This window comes from Thunnus thynnus, chromosome 8, assembly GCF_963924715.1.
Source record: "Thunnus thynnus chromosome 8, fThuThy2.1, whole genome shotgun sequence".
Classification (NCBI taxonomy): Eukaryota; Metazoa; Chordata; class Actinopteri; order Scombriformes; family Scombridae; genus Thunnus; species Thunnus thynnus.
The window spans coordinates 14,513,069-14,534,630 of record NC_089524.1 but is presented as its reverse complement, the minus strand read 5'-3'; the positions used below and the strand labels follow the sequence as shown (position 1 = coordinate 14,534,630).

Below are 21,562 nucleotides of genomic sequence, written 5' to 3'. Positions count from 1 at the left end.
GACTGACTTTACTCAAGAAGAAGTATTATGCAGCAAAAGTCTTAGTTTGAGATGTACATTTAATAAGTATGCTTAATGCACACTACAGATGTCATGAACTCTTGCAAATCTTCTGAATAGGTTTGAATCAGTTAAAAGCACCACATTATGGCTGTAAATTGGGGCTCCTTCCATGTCGTTAATCAAATACTGAAATTGTACTCTAACAATAAGAGCGGGCTGAGAATGATGAGGAGCCCTTTAGAAACGTACCCTTCAGCCACATGCTAAAAATTCTAATTCCATCGCTGCATCAACAAAAGTTCAATAAACAAACCAACAAACAATTGATTTATCCTTTTACTGACCTGCCCCTTTGGTCACCACCAGTTTGGGTTTGCTCCGGGCTCCATCCCCCTTGGTGGTGTACGCTGCCACCGTGATGGAGTAAGTAGTGTCCGGCTTGAGTCCTCCAATGACCATTTCCTATGGGAGACAGGGAAGGGACAGGAGCAGGAAAATGTTAAAATGTGTCTTGAATTTTTGATGATTTGACCCCACTTCATGCAACTCAAACTGCCTTATGCAGAATGTTAATCTGAGTGAAGTGTCTCCTGGTCCTCTTTATTAATTTTCACGAGGCATGCATTAAATGTAACGCTTTCCCCTGGGTAATGGGAAACCATTCCATTAAGTAAATCCTTAGAGTTGCCAAGGTGGAGGAGGGATATTAGGTATGTAAATGGAAAATAGCCCCCCTTATTCCTTTAGCAATACTGCAATCAACAACTTAACTTTGTGATAAATGCATGCTGAATACATCCTGGCCATTCACTGGCAGTTTTTACCTCAGCCATTAAGTTTCCTTGAGTCCTCTTCAAAGAGAGGCTTCCGATCAATTCTAATGAATCTTTCAAGGGAGCAGGTTTGAACGAATGCAGAATGAGGTTTTTAACAGGCTGGTTGGCAGAGGGATGGGAGAGGTCAATAAAGGTAAATGAGCTATAAGTACTGTCTTGCACTTGAGATGGTATTCACGTAACGCAGATGAACTGAAGTTTCAAATTTTGGTTCAAAATAAGGGTACAATCACCAGTTGTGAATTGTCATCAGAGATGTGATGAGGATTTTAGGTTTAAAGGTTCACTGTTAAAAAGGTACTGTTTCAATATTTTCTCTATAAAGAGATGAAAAACGGTTTTGTAAACTTAAGGCAGCACTGTAATTCTAGGGCACTACACATAAAATTAAATAATTTGTTTCAAAAATCACAACCACAAAAAAGAAAAAAAAAAAAACATATACACCACCAAAACACAAGACAAAACATACTGTATCAACACGCAGCATGACAAGTAGCATTAGCATTCCAGGCACAGTGGGCAGTGGATATTGCATCAGCCGTCATTTTGTAGAAGCTAGCTGGAAATAGAAGTGTCCTTTTTTCCTCAGTGGCGCATAGAGATAGTGTGGAGGTTGGTTGACCAGACAGTTGAGGTGAAACCTCTGAGCCACTTTGTTATCCAATCTTACTGAATAAGGATCGGATGGGTTGTGTAAACTGTGAATCCAACCAGGTTGATGCAATACCCGCTGTTTATACCCTTTCAGCTACACAAAGCACTCAGGCGAAACTTCGTACTTACATATTCAGCTGTATCGTCCGTTTCCCACTAACCCCCCCGCCAAAGAGGAGAGTGCAGGAGAGATAGCAATATTTTTTTTAGAGAAAGAGAGAGAAAAGAAAGGGAAGAAATAGGATTGTGAGAGACGGGGGCATTAGAAGTTTGGGAGCAGAGGGTCGGTATCAGAAATAGGTCACTGGTTTTGTGAGGTCAGGAAAGAGAGAAGCCGTTTGAAGCTCATGTTATGAGAAGCAGTTGAGACAAGGCTGAGAGTTGTATAGGTCTGCCTATGGGGACTGGAGATGTTTAATCATGCTACTGTGCAGCTATCGACGAGCTACCTCGGTTAAATCATTGCTAGCTACTGCCAGAAGTGACAATAAGGTGCAGCTTAGGGTTTATTGATGAGGTCATTTCTAAATATACTAACAAAAATATGCAACTAAAAACATATTTTGCCTGGCATAATTTGTTGCCTGCTGGGTGTGTGCATGCATTACTGTGGATCTTATAATTTAAGTTATTTAAACTCATTCTACTCTTGGATTCGTGGGTCAGCTAAATGCTAAAAATGTAAACGTGATACTGGTGGTATTTGGCCTGATTGGACCCTTCATTCATGAGCAAAATATAGAGTTTGATTCATTCATTCCTAAAATATATAGCATTGCATACAACTATTCTTTTCTGTGTTGTTTACCCTATTGCTTCAAGGCTGTAATTTACATTTGGATGATTGCTACTGTGCACAAAATCTCACTCTGGCAGGAATCCTCCAGCATTGTGTTGACAGAAGTTTTGTAAAAAGAAAAAAGAAAAAAAAAAAAAAAAAAGCCATTATACAAGGCTCCGTTACAATTCTAGCTGTCATCGGCGGTTGATTTTTGGTGAAATGTTTTTATGCCAATTTTACTCCTGCCCGTAACAGAATACTATAATCAGCATTTTCTTTGAGTCTTTGCATTGGATATGTACACAATCAGACATTTCACGGTAGATGTTGCCATAAAGCAGGGGTCTAGACATTCCTAATAAAAGCCATGTAGGCAGAAGAGGGAGGACAAGATGAGTGAAGCTTTGATTACAGTTCTTGTTGTGGGTTGAAGGAAAAAGAATATTGCAGCAATATGAAATGAAATCCAAGAGGGAAGCGCACCCATATCACTTCCCATACTCTAGCACTATTTGCACAGCCACTACAGTGAGGATGAAGTACACAATTTGCAGTCTGTGTGAGAAAAAACTTAGGAAAAGTTTTCACTGAGGTTTTAAACATTACATCAGTGTAACAGTGTTGGTCTAACCTGCTTAACTGGTAGTGTCTTTATATCATGATTGAAAAATAGATTCAAAGGCAGTACTGGGAATTTTGCTAATTTTTACACAGGAAAAGTCCCTCGATGCATAGCATAAGCATGCTCTGTGGTATAATTTACGTACATAACCGATTTGTAGTGAGGAAACTGAGATGGTCATACCTGGGCGTCAGCCAGCATAACGTCCTTGATTAGGGGCAGGCCCCGTGACTCGCCATTCTCCACACGTACATAGTGAACCTGGTAGCCACGGATCTGACCGTGCTGCTTTCCTGGCGTCAGTGAACGCCACATCACCTTTAGTGCTGTGGAGTTGAGGACCTCAACCTCCACCCGCCGTGGAGGACCGCCAGGAACTAAGGATAACAAAACAAAAACTCAAATCAGGGTAACTTTGTCACAGCATTGTGGTTGTGATCCTTGCATTAATTTTAGATGTTAGTGGGGATGTGGAAAAGAATTAAGAGATTCACATAAATCTGTGTCAAGGCATTAATAACTCCCAGACCCATACAATATCCAGGAAACATACTGACAGCTGACAAGATTGATGGACAGAGACATTAAAAAACAACAAACAAACTCCTCCAATGTCAGTCTTCCCACAACATTATATCCCCCAACACACACACAAAAACACAAAACCACTTTCTCCTGTCTCCTCCACCTTTTCAATATGTGTCTGCTGTGTCTGTCTGCCATCAGTACATAGCCTTGTCTCTCAGTCATAATGACAGGCCTTTATGGAAGGCCTTGCTTCCATGTCTTTTGGTGTGCCATGGACTGGCCCTTTCTGAGATGGATGTGCCATTAATAAAACTCTTCCACTCAAACTGCTGCCATTTGCTCCTCCACAAACACTTCAAGTCCCCTCTTCCCCCCTAAATCACAGCCCCATTTTCCCCATCTTCCCCTGGATCATTCACCAATCTTGTTTATTACAAAAATCTTTTCTACCTTTTAGCCCCAGCTCTTATTTCTTTACCTTACACTTCTCTGTCACGCGTTATTTTCGTAATGACAGCAGAAAATTTGTTGTAGCTATTGTCAATGTGCTGTGGTTTTCACCCTTTACCTCCCTGATGCTGCTGTCTATAGATATAGAAAGAATTTAAGCTTTTCTACTGTTGCAATCGTACATCAGTGTCAGAAAATGCTTAAAATGCTGTGGTAATGGAAGTGAAATGGATCGTGGAGAATAGAAGCCAATGTCAGCCATCCGTCAATGGTTCAGATGTGCTGTGACATGCCCCCATCTTTACTTGTCATTTTATCTATTTCATTGTTCAGCTGCTTTCCTCTTTTATCATTTACTCTCTGCTATCCAACTAAGCTGTATGTTTGTTTTTTGTTCTTCAAGGTTCAAGCAAGAGATGATTTCACAATCTCCCTGGTTTTTCTGCCGTTTCCATTCACTTCTAGATGTTTTGTACCAATGTGGGACGTAATGGTTGCAGATGGAGACTAATGTGTATCAAATGACCAGCAATACATAGAACCAAAACCTTTTTTTCTATGTATTTTAACATTTTCTCCATCCAGAGTCAACATGAACAGAATTGCTCCCATTCAACACCAAGCTTCACATGCACACAGAAACATCCAGTAAACCCAGTCCTTTTACTTAAGTGGAGCGGGTCAGGCTTTATCACCATGTTCAAGAACACCACAATAGTAGTTACTTAGAACAGCGACGGTGTTATTTATTCTTTTACATAGACCACATTCTCTAATCAGGGGATCTGAGTTGCAACCTTAGTGAACACAGACCTCCTTCTTTAGCCTCCAACCAACTGTTGCCATGATAAATGTATAGACAGATATGGCCTTGCAGTGTACAGCACTCATAAATGCTTATGGCTCTCGGTTGAGCAATGTGATGCTGTTAAAAGTCTACAGATAGAGCAGGATATGAGATTTGTTAGCTATTATGAATTGCATTTGGTTAATTATCTTTTAATAGCAACACGCTTGATTTCCCAAGTGTGTTATGTATTTTAAGTGGTTTCCTTTCATATTATTTACACAGTGTGATCCTGTTACTTATGGACAAAGATGTTGGTATGCTTCTGTAACCAACATCTTTAGTGTACATTTAGTTTATGTAGGATAGTATTCTGACAAAGACTGGGGTGTCCAATTTATAAAATATTTTTTCTGATGGAAGTCTGTAAGATGGACATGTACTGCACATGCATGTGCACCAAAAGTTGCTCACATGCATACATGGATAATTAATAACCTGCTGCCGAGGGCAACCTCACTATCAAACTAACATATAATACCTTTATCTCTACATTAAAGTTAGTCTCTACACAATAGAGATTCATGTACCGTCTTCGTCGGTCCGGCAGATCTGGGGCTCGCTCTCAGGGCCCGGTCCAATCACAGTGAAGGCAGACACAGTGATGCGATACTGGGTCCACTTCTCCAATCGCTGCAGCAGCACCTGCTCTTCGGTGGCAGGCACCGTCGGTTCCTCCATTGCCTCCCCATCGTCACTGCCGCCTTCTGACAGGCCCACCACCTGGTAGCGCACCCTATACCCTGCCAGGTCACCGTTCTGACTCTTCAAAGGTGGGGGGTGCCAACTTACCAGCAGGGTGGTGGAGCTGGTGCTGCTGCACTTAATGTCTTGAGGGGGGGCTGAGGGCTCTGGTGAGGTGGAAAGGACAGGAAGGAAGGGGGTCGAGGACGAGGAGGATGGGGAAGGGAGGGGTGAAAAACAAAAAAATAAAAAGATGGGAGAGATAAAGAAAATGATAAAAGGAAAATTCCAAACTCAAATAAAAAAAAACAAGAATAATTCAAACAAAAAATTGCAAATCAAAGTTGGAGGCAAAATATGCTTCAAATAAAAATAAAATTATCAAGCAAATGTCAACAAAAAGGCATAAACGGACAATGACACAAGCTTGTGTAATAATGAATCAAGATGGCTACCTTACAAGATACCTGAGGTCAGTGCTGGACATGAGTACATTTGGTTCTAGAAGAAGTTTTATTTTTACCATTTAAAAGGTATCAAAAGCTTAAAACTTAAGCTGCTGAAAGTATTATTATAGCTATCAGGACATCAATCTAGCGCTGTCTGATTTTTTTTTCTTTTAACTGAAGACGGTAGTCAGATGTATGAGGATATTTATTCATTCTATTGTGCAATAAAAATAAACAGTTTTAGAACCCAACTGGGTTAATGATCTACAGCCCTGCATGACAAGGGAAGCCATTTATCTGCCCTGTAGTGTATTTCAATTCAGGACGTGAGGGATCTGACTCTGTCTGGCTCATATTATCCATAGTTATCCACAATCACTACTTTCATCCTGATGTAGTACCAGATGGACTGGGAATTTGTACTTAAAAACTAACTAGCTACTAGGTAAACATGGCAGCCGTGAGCATCAAATGCATCATTTTATAATTAAGGGTTTAATTTATACTATTGAGACACTCGGTTGTAGGATCAATAACAATCTATCATGCCCATACAGGAAACATAAAAATGAGACAAATATATTTAAAACATGTTTAGTCTTACTGTTTATTGTTATTTACACAGATTTCTGCCATGTCTGTCATTGTCTTGTCTTGGGTAGAAAATAGTATCCATCTTACCCTGAATAATAACAATTAAACAATCCATTGAAAAGCATTTCTAATTTTTGTTCCAGAACTCTCTTAACCAATTAGCATAAGCTAAAACAAGCTATTTTTTCTAAGTATAAGCTAATATGGAGGTAGTGTAGTCTGTCCTTTTTAATTTGTTACAGTATAAAAGCTTTCCAACACAGTGGCTGTTATTTGTGTCTGAAGTGTTCTTCCAAAACATATTAAAACCTACACATCTGTGAACTTTCTAATTCAAACTCAATGCCTCTCGCTTCAAATCTGTGCCAAGCGCTTACACAGCTTGTGCTCGTCCAGAGAGTGTGCTGTGCAAGGAGCGATAAAACGTTTCACTTCTCATCCAGAGTTTGGTATTATACGGATAAAAGGACATGTATGAAAATATTTCTATCCACGTTGGGTTCCCTCTATCCCCTACAATGATTTTGTATGAGAATATATTCCCTCCGTCTTGGTGTAAGAAACTAAGTTCATTATTACACTCTCTGTTATGTAAGCTAAATATAGCACAACAATCAAAAACAAAATGAAATACCATCAGAAAAAAGGGCATTCAACACACAGCAACTAAGGAGAAGAACTCAAATGAATCCAATGGAAACAAGCAGCATGTTCTCATTCCAAAACAAAGGCTGAAGAAATAAATCATGAACTGAAGGAGGGTACTGGGAAATGAATTTCTCTGTAACCCATGTGACTCGAAAGAAAGAACCACAACAACAGTTAAGGTTCAAAATAACAACTTATGAGAAAACATGAAAAAAACTGGATACTCGGTATAAACATAAAATAACATTTAACTCCTAAAACAAAACCAAACAAAACAAGATCACAAGCATTGTCTGCATCATACGTACCTGGCTCCCACATATACTAAATTTGAAAGACTTTCTTACCACCAGCTCCTGACTACAGAGCGTGCTTACTCTATAGTCAGTGAGCCACAACACTTTCCCTCCCATAGAATGTGTAAGACATTTTGAGCTATCCCCATTTTGCGAATCAGTAAATAACACCTTTAATTTTGAGCCATTGAGACTATAATTTTGGACCTAGTTTGGACCTACTGGGAGGGAGAGAGTTGGCTCTGTGCTGTAGTCAGGGCTGTTTAATACTCGTGTATCTTTGGCCGAGGGGGTCCACAAGACTGTGAGAGGGGAAGCTGTAGGGGGAAAACTCACTCCCCAGATATTCTGTTCTTTTGCACTTGGCCACATACACAAACATCCTTCCTTGTTTACAATTTGTTCAAATAAATCCCATTTCATAGCCCTGTGCCTATGTTTCGTGGTGAAGCTCACTGCCATTTTGAGAATGCCAAGACACAAGAATAGAGGAAGCAAGACGGAAGGCTTGTATTGCTGAATTCATAAAAGTTTAATGATACTGTTCTGACTGCACTGTCACTTTGGGTGGAACAGCTTTAAAAATAATATTGACAAAAAAATAAAAAAAACAGAGGTTTTGACTATCAGAGAGACCTCCTACCAGTGAAGACTGAATGTTCCAGCACATAACAAATAGGACAGGACCTCAGCCACAGTTCCCAAACTCTTCTCTGTGTCCAATGGGCTTATTTACTTACGGTCTTACTGGATTTTGAGCCTTTCAGCTTCTTTCCTCTGCTCATATTGTATTTGCAAACTCTCCACGTCAAGAATGATTGCTCAGTTCTCAATCTTTGTGGTGTGGAAAAGGGCTGTGAATCTGACAGGGGCCTGGCTATCACAGTGCACAGGCATCCTCATGCCTGATAACGGTTTAAGACTAGCTGGGGCACAGCTTTAATAAAGTGCATATCCCATGAAGGCCAGTGGTAGGATTATGGATACTCGAACTATACAGCCACAAAAGAAGAAACTTGGCTAATGCTTCACTTGAGGTTCTTTTGAAGCTTCCCTGAAAGAGTTTCCTAAATGCTATTTGACAAATAATTAGTCATGTCTGCATTCATATCCTTCTATTTGACTTTCAAGTCTGTTGTGATATGAATATGAGCTATGAGTATAAAGTCTGCAATGTCAAGTACTGGTGCCATACCTAATCATTATGACTACCTTCAGATTAAAACTGCATTTAGTGTGACATCTTCAGTGGATATAAATTACACACATTATAGCTAAACAGTTTAGCTATACATGCATGCCTGCTATTAACTCTTCAAATGACACAGATTGCCGGTGCGTTTGCTATCAGAGTGTAAGCACGTCTGCATCTGAACTGTATTTTCATCAGCAGCGTCGAATGACAGGATGTTCGTATTTGTAGATCATTACAAAATTAATCCCCCCTGATGCCAAATGGCCGTGCTGTGGCTCACACAAATATTCCAATATATCTAAAAACCTCCTGCAATTACAGTAAGTGGGAGGGCTAAACTGCTTGTTTGGCTAAATACAGAGGATTTAAAATCTGCCACTTTAATTTGAGAGATAGCACTTGACTGGCTACTGGCAGGTTCTAGGTATAATCTAAATGTGTAACAAAGCCTGACAATCCAAGGGCCTGGCTCATAGCTCATCGCAAAGCATGAAATTAATTCTGACTCTATGAAATGGGATTCTTATCTGCCACTCTGGGGCCCTGCAGTCCCCTAACACCCACTCCCAGGGTCCATCTCAGGCCTTGTTACCATGCTTTGCAACTGGGTAACAGTTAAAGAAATGCTGGAGGCCCTCCCAGCTCTCTGGTTGTGGACCCACTCCGGCCGCTTCTAAACAGTCTCACAAAAAAATGGTCTCTCAACCTGGTCTGACTATAGCAGCATACTCCAAGAGACCTTGCTTCTGAATGAGAACCACTGTTGCCAGTAACATCAGGTGTATTTATTGTCATCCATATATAATAAGAACTAAGAGAACTCAATGAAATAATTGAGGTGCTCTTTGATTTAAGAGGTTATGATCCAGTCTTATTTTTTTCCGTGAATTTTCACATGTTCTTGGCAGAGTGGTCCCCATGACAATAGCCTCTGGTAATGCCGCTTGAACTGAGCACAAACTTCAACAATAAGCAAACATTTTGTACCACAGATAATGGACAACAAAGCAAACAGGGAAATCATGTTGTCTGTCTTTCTTTTTACTTAGTGGCAAAGGGTTTCAGTCTGCCAAACAGTGCAGTGGGTTCAAATTCATGTTGAAATGGGTCTATAGGGATATGAGTACAGCATGGCACTAACAATGCCAAAAGCAGAGATCGCACATGAAGTAATATTAAAATTGTATGCAGTCAATTCTCTCCAATGTGTTTTGAATAGGCAGAAACATCTTGTGTTCATCAACTGCAATGTATTTCATTGACTTTTCCTTTTCATATTCCAGCTGATCATTTCTTAACATGTTATCAGTGTTCACATATGACTTGACTGTGTACAGCTATTTCAACCAAGTAACTGTTAAATAAGGCTTTGTCATTATTGTGCAGTTTAGGGTGTGAGACTATTTTATATGTGTGGGGCATTTCTCAGTGTTTGTGCCACACCCATAGCAATGGTACAGTACTCAGGAGTCTGGCACAATGGAATATTTTGTTCCTGTTTGTGTGATACTGCACAAAAGCAACGCAATGGGTATATATCCAATAATTGTGCCAATTTACTGATCTTAAAATTGAGGCCTCTGTACTAAGGTGCACTTACATGTTCATGTGTGGCCTATATACTCATTGTTAATACAATAAGCTTTGCTGGTTTTCCCAAAAGGCTGACAGTTTAAACTGTCTATGTTACACTGCACTGTGAAGGCACTTAATGCAAGCTATATATGTCACATGGCTCTTCACAGGCTTAGATGCATGGAAATGATGCTATTCCTGAACTGTAAAAGCAGCCAACCTGCAGACATGTCAGTTTAATATTTAACCGTGTCATGTATAAAGACTGCTCATTCTATCCTTCCAATTCTCAGTTGGTGTTTCACAAAAAAAATTAATAAAAACAAAACAAAAAGGGTTAATTGGATGAATAGGTAGATGCCCATGACAGGACTTTGAGAAAGGTTATGGCAGACTGAATCCCCTAAACCACACAATCACTTACCTTAAAGCATCCAAAAGATCTAGTTATTTATTTTGTTGTGTTGTGGGAAATCTTTTGTTTTGACTGACTTAGTCTGATTTTACTGACCTAAGCAGTGAGGGAACCAATGGATATGTCTCACAACTGCTTGAGCAGGGACTCCCAATAAAAACATAAAAAAAAAACATATTGCCTGGCAGAGACCACAAACATGAGGCCAAAGGTGAAACCATAGAAATAGAATGGATAGGAAAGGTAAAGATGGCTGTTAACATTAAAATGACAATCCAAAAAATATTTGATAATCTTGACATGGAAATGAGCACTGAAGTGGGACACAATATTTCAAAAATTGATTACCACTTCAAACATGAATTGACACTCATTTCCTGGACAGCAGAATCAAAAGTCTATGGCGATGCCATTATCAACCAGTGGTTATCCTTTCTATCCACTGTAATTGTATGGATGAGGCAGTTGATAGGAAGAGTCCCTTGTCTCAAGCAGACACTTGAGAAAAGCCATTATTTAGACTTATTCACACCCATATTTGCTCGGTGGAAAAGGGTATGACAATGCTGTCTGTATGTGCTACTCTGCTTGCTGCGCTGAAGTTGTTTGTGGCTGGCTGTGGTGGACTTGGGTTCATGCATGAACCCAGCAGAAAGACGAAAATAGCAGCAAGCTAGTGTTTGGAGTGATGTCAAACCAATATTCTTTCGGATAACCCAGAAAGTAATAGAAATTAATAAATAAATAAAAGATCTAACTCAAAACTTTTTCAAAAGACTCAACAAAAAAGGAAGAGGACACAAAGTGAGCAAGGTGATGTCAAGCCATTCCAAGGAGAGCTTTTGTTCCATTGCACAGGGAACAAGTGGCAAAGAGAGAAACAGAGTTGGAATAGGGTGATGTAAGAGGAAGACAGGAGTGTATCCAATCCAATCAGCTTGCGGTTTACCGGTCAAGAGCAAATTCAAAAACAGAAGTAAGGAAATCACAAACACACATCGACAGGTGAAGATGCGCACAGACACTCAAAAGACGCCAAGACAGAAATGGGACTGGATGAACATAAAGCATTTTCATGCCTGGACTGATCAAAGATCAACGGTGCAGTGAAAGGTTCTCAACAGCACCCACAGTCGACAGGAGTGAGTGTTGCATGCAACTGGTGCTCTCCTCAGTGACACTGCACTGTCAGTGTAGCTCTGCTGCCCAGCAATAACAAAAGGAACTGTGAAGTGGTTGTTCCAAAGTCCCCACAGACCAGATGTGGGGGTACAGCCAACAAGTTGCACTGGTAGAAACAGAAAATGTGTTAAAAGAAGTCTACTCCCACGCCATGGCTCTCCTATGTACCAGTAAATGTTCTCTAGTTCAACCCTCACTAAAGGTAACAGCCAGTTTATTCACAACAAAGGTAACCATTTTGACAATAAATGTATATCTGAATTTTTGTCTGAGATTTTCTATATTCTGTACCACCAGGATCCACAATGACTACCCCAGATCCATCTGTAATCCTGTAAATCCAGCTACAATTTCAAGGTTTTTACCATTAATGTATTAAACATTAATACACAACATCATTGTTAATCTTTGTGTGCTATGTAAATCCAAAAGACATGCATTTCATACCCTGTCATCCCAACAGTCCTTTACCTACTATTGGATATTTGATTGGATAAGCCGCATGTGTTTTCTTTTTCTACAGCTTGCACTGCAGTGAGCTATGATATCACCCCTGTTAATTTCAGCTGTCTGGTTTAAATAATTCAGTTCTGTTCTTGTCATCTGTAAAATAAAATAATAAGTACAGTACTTATATACTGGAATAAGTTCAGGGAGCGGGCATGTGAGTACTTAGTGAATGCTGATTTTTTTCTTTGATGACTAAACTCAACCCGAAATTCCTCATCCCAATCTTTATACAGTTCATAAGAGAGCCTTGGCAGTTTCAGAGGAGAACTGACATTTTTTGTGTCACGTGGAATAAAGTGCACTTGCTGTTGACAAAGGAAAAGCAAATATGAACAAAAGTGAAAGGGAAATAAAAGAACCGCCACAATTGTCAGTCCACATAGACTTGATTTGTTTGACAGTTTTGGGTACACTCATACATATTTGGCACCAGAGCCAAGTTAGAATATGAGATAATTCTAAAATTAAATGGTTGTAAAACACACACTAAAATTTGGCTGTAGCTCTTTGTAGCCTAATTCCAACCTTAAATAATTTCAACCTTAAAGAGCAACATGCAGGCTGAATTTCTTATTGCATTTATAGATTGTGTAGCACAGAAATTATCACGAGAAAAGTTAATGATTTTGTTAGTTTTACAAAACATAAAGGCAGAACTTCAGAGGAAAAGTTAGGCGTTTTGAGCAATACCCTGAAAAACATTTTTTTTGGGTTTTTTTTTTTTGACAAAGCCTCAGAATATGTCACACAAGGGAGTTGGTCTCCCTGTCCCTGCTACAGTGCGCTGTGCAGAACTAGGTATTGGTCAGTCTTAGCGGTTGTTATTTAGTGAGTCTGCATTTTTTTTCACTAGTTTTAATTTGCATTTTACCAATTCTTTGTCAGGGTGATTTATTGTGTTTATGCAGGTTGCAGAAATTCCAGCCTATCCATTCAAGTCAATTTTCCTAACTGGAAAAGTAATAGTGCTACTTTGCGTGCTTGGGTGCTTCTTGTGCAGGTGAATTTCAATGCTGCAACTGTAAGAAAAAACATGGTTGTGTGCGGTGCTCATTTCAGACAGGAGGATTAAAGCATTATGTGTCATTATCTAACACTGGTCACTCACCAAGACACCTGCCCAGTTCTTCACTGGTTCTCACACCACCACTCGATATCTTGCCGATGCCAATTATTTCTCCTAGTCTTTGTTTGTTCCCGGTCCTTTAGACAGCTATAGCAGGCTCAAAATCATAAGGTTGTGGTCTGTCATATTCACATGAATATATATTTTCAACCCCATCAATATTTCTTATTGTTAAATTGGACTTAGCTTGACCACTCTCCCTTGTGTGACATCACATCCAATATCTCATTTTGAGGATGATATGAAAACGGCCAAAAAAAAATGAGTCCAGATGTCATTATAGTGTATATATAGTTGTTTTTTTCTTCCTAAAATCCTATCTCTACTTTATTTTCCCACAAATAAGATCACTGGAGTCTCCAACCTACTAGTTGCTCTTTAAGTCTTGACAAAGCAAACTATGTAAATGTGACTTTGCATATGGTAGAAAATGGCATTCACAATTGCATTTAGGTAAACAAAATCAAAGTCAATCAAATATAAAAATATTAACCCACACATTTTAGCAAGAAATCAACAACACACACAAGAGAGTCTGTTATGAAGTGCATAATTTCTGAATCAACTTTGAACCCTGATTATGTCTGAGAAAAACACAGTCATAGTTCAAAGGTAATGATGTAGTTAACGTCAGAGAAAATAAAGTTTACAAGCTCAAGACAAAAGGAAAAAGTACACGATCTTATTAGAATTCACTTTAGTTTAGTTAGTTAGATAACTGAACTGCTTCACTGGGGAAAATCCGATTGTTAGCCAACCCACAAAAAGAACATTGAAAAAAAGGGCTACATACTGGCTTGCAAGGTCTTCTGCAATATGTCATTGGTGAAGGCTCCAATGCCTTTGTTAGAGATGGCTGCCAGGGAGAAATGGTACTCTGTGTTTGGGCGGAGACCTTCCACAACATATGAAGATGTGGGTCCAAATGTTTTCTTCATCTGTTGATGGAGACAAACATTATCGTTGATACTGGTTTAAATTGGTTGTACAGAAATGTAATATTGGATCACGAAGAACTGCTGCCTAACCTCTCAGAGCAAAAGGCAAGTAATCCAACCGATACTGAAATTCTTACCTGGGTGCCAAGACTTCCCTCCCTGTAGCGAAGTTCATAACTTATAATTCCCTCTTTTTCATAGGCAGGTTCCCAGGTTAGTTCAATGCTGGTGTCAGATACAGCACCAACCTGAAATTTGGATGGCTGACCAGGAACTGAAAGATACAACAGGGGACATTATAGCAGGATATGTTAATGGACATTAACTACGTGGAAACATTGAAATTAATATACACTTATGAGGGGCACCATCTATTTACAATTGGGAAAAAAACAAGTCTTTAGAATGAGTAAAATTACTGGGGACTATTGAAATTGAAAGGAATAGATCTAAGTGGAGCACAAAAGATTATGTCCCAGCGGCAAGCTTTTGTACTCCAAAAGATACAATTGTGCTCTACTTTTTGCAAGGTCCCTGAAGTTGGATGTGCAGTAATGGAATAATTTTGCTTAGCCTCAGATGTTGGTTCTTTCTCAAATTTGGCTGGTCTTTTTCAGATTGCCATGATCAAATAGACTTTTGTCATTGTTTGCTCAGGCTGCCGATGTGCGGGTGATAGTTGCACAGCAGGGAAGAAGACTGTCTTTGGCAGCAGGCGCAATCTGTTTAAAGTTTCAGAAATATGATACTGATGCACAAAAACAGCTGAAGATGTTCCTCATTGCTTATCTAAGTCTTTTCCTTAAGTAGAAGGCTAGGAAGCAGATGTAACATTCACCAAATTTATGTAAAACTTATTTTAAACTTACTAAACAACTTGCTTTCTGCAATATTTCAACATCAAAGAGGTGTCAATTGTACATGAAATTTGACATGGAATTCAACTTTAAGAGTACAAAACCAGTGGAATAAAATAATTTCTGTAAAGTTTCAACACCAGTAACCAAGCTGACAAATCAATTGTCATATCCTTACCTCCTTGCAGCACTTTGACATGGATAGGCTCTGAGAAGGGTCCATCACCCACAGAGGTGAATGCAAGGACTTTGATGGTATAGGTCTCTTGAGGAACCAGGCTCTGGATAGTAGTGATTATGCTGTCCTGGACATTATGGATCTGCCATAGGCTCATGGGCTGGTAGTCGTCCATTGTGTAATAAACACGGTAGCCCTTGATCTGCCCATTGGGCTCTTCGGGCTCTTCCCAGCGCACCATCATGGTGTTTTGGGAAATAATCTGGGCCTGGATGTTTCGTGGTGGACTAGCAGGGGCTTGTTCACCAGTCCGGGTTTCTACTGGCTCACTGGGAGGACCCTGACCGATTGTGTTGACAGCTGAGACTCTGATTTCATACTCTGTGTTGGGGTAGAGGCCACCAATGCTGTAACGTGTAGTGGTGATATCATCCACTGTCTCATACTTGCTATCTGGGGACTTGGCTCGATACTGGATGATATAGTAAGTCACTGGGTCTGGGTTTCCTGAGTCCCAGGTGATGGTCACACTGGTGGCGGTGGTTTCAGTAACCATAGGGGTACCTGGAGGCTTGGGGAGAGCTGTTATGTTGACAGGAGACAGGAGGGAAAGAAGAGGCAGTCATTTTATTATGACAGTGACTTAAGTGAGTGCTAAAAAAAGGGAAAACTTTGTCATTCATTCACAATGCTACAAGAACATTAATCCAATTCACAACGTGAAAGCAAATTTCTCTACAAGTTGTACATGCAAAACTTAGCTGCTGATAATCTTCCTCATAAGTACCCTTCTTGATGAGCATAGTTATCTCTTACATTTGACAGTGATCTGTGCCACAGCTTCAATGATGCCAAGGCTGCTCATGGCCACGCAGGTGTAGTTGGCTGACTCACGGACACTGCTCAGTTCAAGAACATTCCTACCCACTGGCATCTCATCCTCCGGTGTTAAGTCCTCCGAATTCAGCATCCACTTGACGTAAGGCATGGGGGACCCCACTGCCACACACGTTATGTTCACACTGCCACCAGGCATAATTTCTTGACTCATTGGTGGAATGGAGAAGCGAGGAGGCACCCGCCGGACTGGGAGAAGGCATGAGGAGGGGGAGAGGATGACAAAAGAGGGCAAGGGAGTCAAAAAAAGGAGAAAGAGAGGTAACAAGAGAGGCCGATGAAAATGGACCCTTCTCAAGGAAATACTTAACACAAAAGGTTCAACATGGTAAATGTGAACTGAAACACAAAATAAAAGTAGACTTTTCAAAACATAAAAATATACAAATAATGAGAAGGAACTAAACTAACAGAACTGCTTCAACAACAATATAGATTAACAATAAAGCAACGATTCATAGCAACAAGGTTCCATTGACCAATATTTGACCCATCACAGCACAATTAAAGACACAAAAATCTATTACGAGTTTCTCATCTTTGGAACTGAACTGCTGAGGTATATCCAACTACAGCATAACCTAATCCCGAACTATGAAGGTGTGTAGAAAAGGCCATGTGATAATGCTATCACATAAGGCCAACATGGCAACCTGGAACTTCCTGTCCTCTCAGGCACTCATGCCAAACAGGAAGCAGGCCATTATAGGCTTCTCCCATAGCACAGGAAGTGTAGGGTTACTGGGCTATTGACCATTTCTACAAGGTCTCTAAATGCATTCTAGCATATATTTGCACTTGTTACCTGTCTCTACTGCCTAGATATCTTAAAGATGAGAAACTTTAATCAGATTTTTGTGGTTTAGGGTAGATCCACTGGACAAAGCCTTATTAAGATCTGACACGGTTCCATTGATAGATGCAGCTATCAGTTTCACAGACAGCATGCATAAATAGACCGAGGTAAATTAAGGAGTAAATGATAACAAAATCAGATATAAAATTGAGATAAAATGCATAGAGGAATATAACTGAAGGGTCGCTAGCATGCCCAGACAAAAGACGATTGGAGAGGAAAGAAGAAATACAAGATAAAGGATAGAGCATCTGAGGAAAGGATAGAAAGAAAGGGAACAGAGGAGCAAAAAGTGACAGAGGAAGAAAAAGAGAGGGGAAGGTTTGGAGGAGGGTAAAGGGGGGGTAACCCGCTTCAATGCTGTGTAAACTTTTTTTCTCCAGCTAATGTGACAAAATGTGATGGTGGCACATTGTCACATCGCAGTCCCAGTTAACACAAAATAAGTATAGAGGAACAAGGTGTGTGCCTAGAAATACATAGAAAAAGAATTATAGTAGTTGTAGCTAGAGAGTCTACTATCACAGAGTGTTGGAATCAAGAAACAGAACTGGATCAACAGGGAGTAGAAATCCAGAGAACAAGAGAGAGATAGAGGGAAAAAGAAAGAGAGAGGTAGATGAATAAGGGCAGAATGAGAGCTAAGACAGGGAGACAGGGAGAACCTCAAAACTCATGGATAGGAGTTGAAATTTGAGTGGAAGGAGGTTGATAATGATCCTAAGACGCAGAGGATGTGAAAGGTACTTTTTACTTGCATGTGCGTGTAGGTGTATATACATGGATGTATATATTTTTGCGTTGGTGTAGGCAAGACTGTGCGTGTGTACAGTATGCAGAGTTAGAGAGTGAAAGAGTATGAGTTAGCAAAAACACTTTGTGTTCATGAGAGGCATCCCAGCAAGCACTTGACAGATAATGACACAAGGTGGCGAAATTCAATGCTTACCCAAATGAGCACAAAGTTTTTACGAGATTATATAATGCAGGGTTTCCCTTGCCTATATTAATGTAAGGGGACTGACTAAAGTATTTGTTTTGACCACCCAAGATAAGCTGAGTTAGAGAGATACCCTTATTGCTGTTCGGTTGAACACCAAACATCCAAAATACATAATCATGGGAGAAACATCTTTTTACATGCCCAATGGTTAGGTACCACCTTGTTTTGAGCCAGGGAAAACCCTCTTGTGGAAAATGAAAAAGTAAATATCAAAACTTTAACTTATTTTAAAAAAATTGAATTGAATTCATGAAAATGAATACAGGGAACAGCTATGGATAACTAAAGGTCCATACTTCATGCGTCACTGTATTTTAAACAGGTTTTCAAGCCTGTATCTACATCTATTCCAATGTCAAAATGTTTGTTGGGATGCAAAGAAGTTCAAAGAGAGAGAAGGATAGTTGTGCAGATGTAGAAGTAAAAAATGATGAACTAAATGGAAGAGCTGACTGAGAGACAGACAGATAGACAAGACAGGAAAGACAGGGACAAGAGACAAGACACAAGGCAGAACAAAACAGACTCAAGCAGCAAGACAGCAGACAATAAGACAGACAGAGGTAGACGGGCAGACACACAGTGACGGATGGGCACGCAGACATACTGTACAGTACGCAAAGGGGAAGGGGAGGGTTGGGGGTTGTTGGAGAAAGGGAAGGAGGAGGAGGGCATAAGTGGGGGATAGAATAAGGAGACTGTGATTCTAAACCAAAACAAAAGAAAGACCATGGCTCAAAGTGGGTTTGGAGGTCTCACACACTGGGGCTTAAAAGCAAGAATTAACTACACCTTCCCTCCTCCCCACCTTAAACATTGCACCAAAAATGCAAATGTAACTTGGGAAGTCTTAGGGTGTGCAGATGTGAGGTGTGTGTGTGGAGTGGGTGGGGACTGAGGGGGGTAGAATCGGGGTTGGGGGGAGACTGAGAGGGGCATCAAGGATAGGTAGCATTCCAAAATACACCGTGTCGATCCAAATGGGATTCATATGATCGTTGCATGGGACAGTTTGACTTTTTCCAACAAACTAAGGGCACAAATATCAACTGCACACACTCTGACGGAATTTTTACCTGGACACTGACATGTACTGACCTGAGCACTGAAATGAGCACTAACATGTACATACATTATGATGACATTTAGTCTGTAGGCTTGTTAGTTGTTAAAAGTAAGCTGGCTCTTTGTGCCAAATCCAAATTGTGAAGCATATCTACCATTATTGGCTTTTACCAGCCTTTTCATATTCAGCACTAGAAACTGCATTCTGCTTTACACATAAAAAGACTAATAAAACATGAATAGTCAGTTATAGATTGAATCTAATATAGATGGAGACCTTCTACAGCCACTGTTAGGCTTTTGATTTGTCCTCCTCTGAACTACTCCATGAACTACTACATACATCCCCTCTGTCCTGTACGTCACTGTTAATGTCTACCTTGGGCAATACATGACCTGACCTTGAAGGCAAGAAGTTAATCGCTGACCTTTGAGGAAATGCTCTTTTGTAGTACACAAAATCACACACTGTGAGAATGTACCATGAAAAATGGTCAATAGCAGATTTAAATATGCTGTCCTTAAAAACTGCCAAATTACGATACTATAAATTACGATATGGAAAAATGCTTGCATTAGAAGCAAACACGGCTCTTAAAAAAGAAAAAAAAAATCTGTCATGAAACTCACGAAATAATCTGTTCTGCCCTAACTGTAGGAAAAATGGTATTTAACAATGGGTTGCTTGACCTTTTGGTTGAGATATCATGCTTTGTCTCATCATGACAGGTATTATTGCATAGTCATGAAGTCCAAATGGGAGGTATTCCAAAAAACATGTTGAATTGGAAAAAAAAGGCAAAAAAGTCCATCATATGGGGACAGAAAATGTGTATCTGCATTCAAATTTGTAAAAAATGCCTAACTAAACAATAAAAGTGAAAGGGCAGCCCATTCCTCACAAGGACATGCATGGGTGTGGCTATGGCATGAGTGACATGTACAGGTGCGCCCCCATCCACTTGGGCAGACACCAGAGAACCAATACAATCCAAAAATGTCACCCAAGCCCATCCAAGCATGCCATTCATTCCCAAATATAGCATTGTTCCAGACACACACGCACGAAATCAAATGAAAGAAAACAAATCAAACTGAACAAATCCACAAAAAGAACTAAGTCCGAACAGCATAGACAGTACCAGAGTGCAGCTGTGTTCAACAAAGAGGTATGCATCAATACTATTAGATGTTTTTCAGCTATGATTTGTCTCTGCTTGAATTTAGCCTCCGATCCAAAAGAATGAAGAAAACTGAATAGGGCGAACAGGGTCTGTATTTTTAGGGGAAACGTCCAATCAAATTGTGTCTGATGGTGCTCTTCTCTCCCAGGGGCTCAGGTCAGCCAATGGACCGGGAGCTGTAGTGGCTGAGTGAATGAGGTTTCCCCACAGGAAGATGTCTCTGTTCACCTTTGGCTACCTACAGTGCACTGTCGGGGCAACAGTGGAAGTAACATCAGCCACCTGATAAATGGTGGTATCATTAGGCTGTGGCTGTAAGACTGCCTATTTTACCAGCCACTTCATCGGGCAGCCAACCATAATTTAGAAAATATTCTGTTATGAAACCCTAGTTGAATGGTAAAGCAGCGAGAGCAGTCAGTGGAATTCGAAATATACCAATCACTGAGGCATTGTTAGGAACTGCCTTGCTTAAATGCTCCATGGCATTAGGGCACTCTATAATGAGTGGTAGACTATAACTACAATTAGAAAACAAGGACAATAGAAAGGTGGTGGTGGTGGAGGGGTCTACCTGTCAACAGCATGCACAGTGTCTGACATAAATAAATTTGGTCTTTGGTTACAACAGAAGATCAAGAGCTCAAGGTCAGTTGATACTACAGCATATTACACTATGTCTTGGGAAAGAAAATGATAAATCTTGAAACGCAGTGGACACTTTGGGGAACAATGTAATTGTGTGTCTAAATGTCACTTACATGCAAATGAGTCACTACACTATGATTAGCTAGACACAGGCTTGTAAGAAATGATTTGTCTGATAAGCTCTCAGAAGCTGTGTGTGTGTGTCTAGCACCCTATGCTATCCTACCCTTTAGATGTTGTGCGAGTGGAACAAAGAAAATAAAGAATCCCAATTGCATGGACAGGCTCCTCATTCACAGAGACCAGGAGCCCAGCCGGCCCATTTGGAATTGAGAAAAAATAAAACGAACATATACCTTTCATTTGGACTACTAACAACAAGTAATCTTGTTTCAAGCCCCAATGTGGAGAGAAAGACAAAAAGCCTTACAGTGGACGAGGTGAAAAGCAGTCGAGAGAGAACGCCAGAGTACTGCACTAACTCTAATAGTGGGTGGTGTTGTGGAGGGATTTGTGCCAAAAAACAGAGGTCAGAAGG

At 40.2% G+C, this 21,562-nt stretch overlaps 1 protein-coding gene across 5 annotated transcripts in view; it reads right to left on the bottom strand.

Moving 5' to 3' along the window:
• ptprsa (protein tyrosine phosphatase receptor type Sa) overlaps positions 1–21,562 on the bottom strand; it is a 250,536-nt gene that overhangs the window by 53,246 nt on the left and 175,728 nt on the right. For 3 of the 5 annotated variants that reach the window (XM_067596688.1, XM_067596687.1, XM_067596690.1), the window contains 8 exons: positions 16,188–16,457; positions 15,372–15,953; positions 14,474–14,610; positions 14,192–14,336; positions 5,255–5,575; positions 3,083–3,276; positions 1,626–1,652; positions 348–465 (listed from right to left, as the gene is read on the bottom strand). In XM_067596688.1, coding sequence (XP_067452789.1) covers positions 348–465; positions 1,626–1,652; positions 3,083–3,276; positions 5,255–5,575; positions 14,192–14,336; positions 14,474–14,610; positions 15,372–15,953; positions 16,188–16,457 — 1,794 coding nt within the window. The remainder of the gene's footprint in view (positions 1–347; positions 466–1,625; positions 1,653–3,082; positions 3,277–5,254; positions 5,576–14,191; positions 14,337–14,473; positions 14,611–15,371; positions 15,954–16,187; positions 16,458–21,562) is intronic. The other 2 variants (XM_067596689.1, XM_067596692.1) reach the window with 1 other exon arrangement.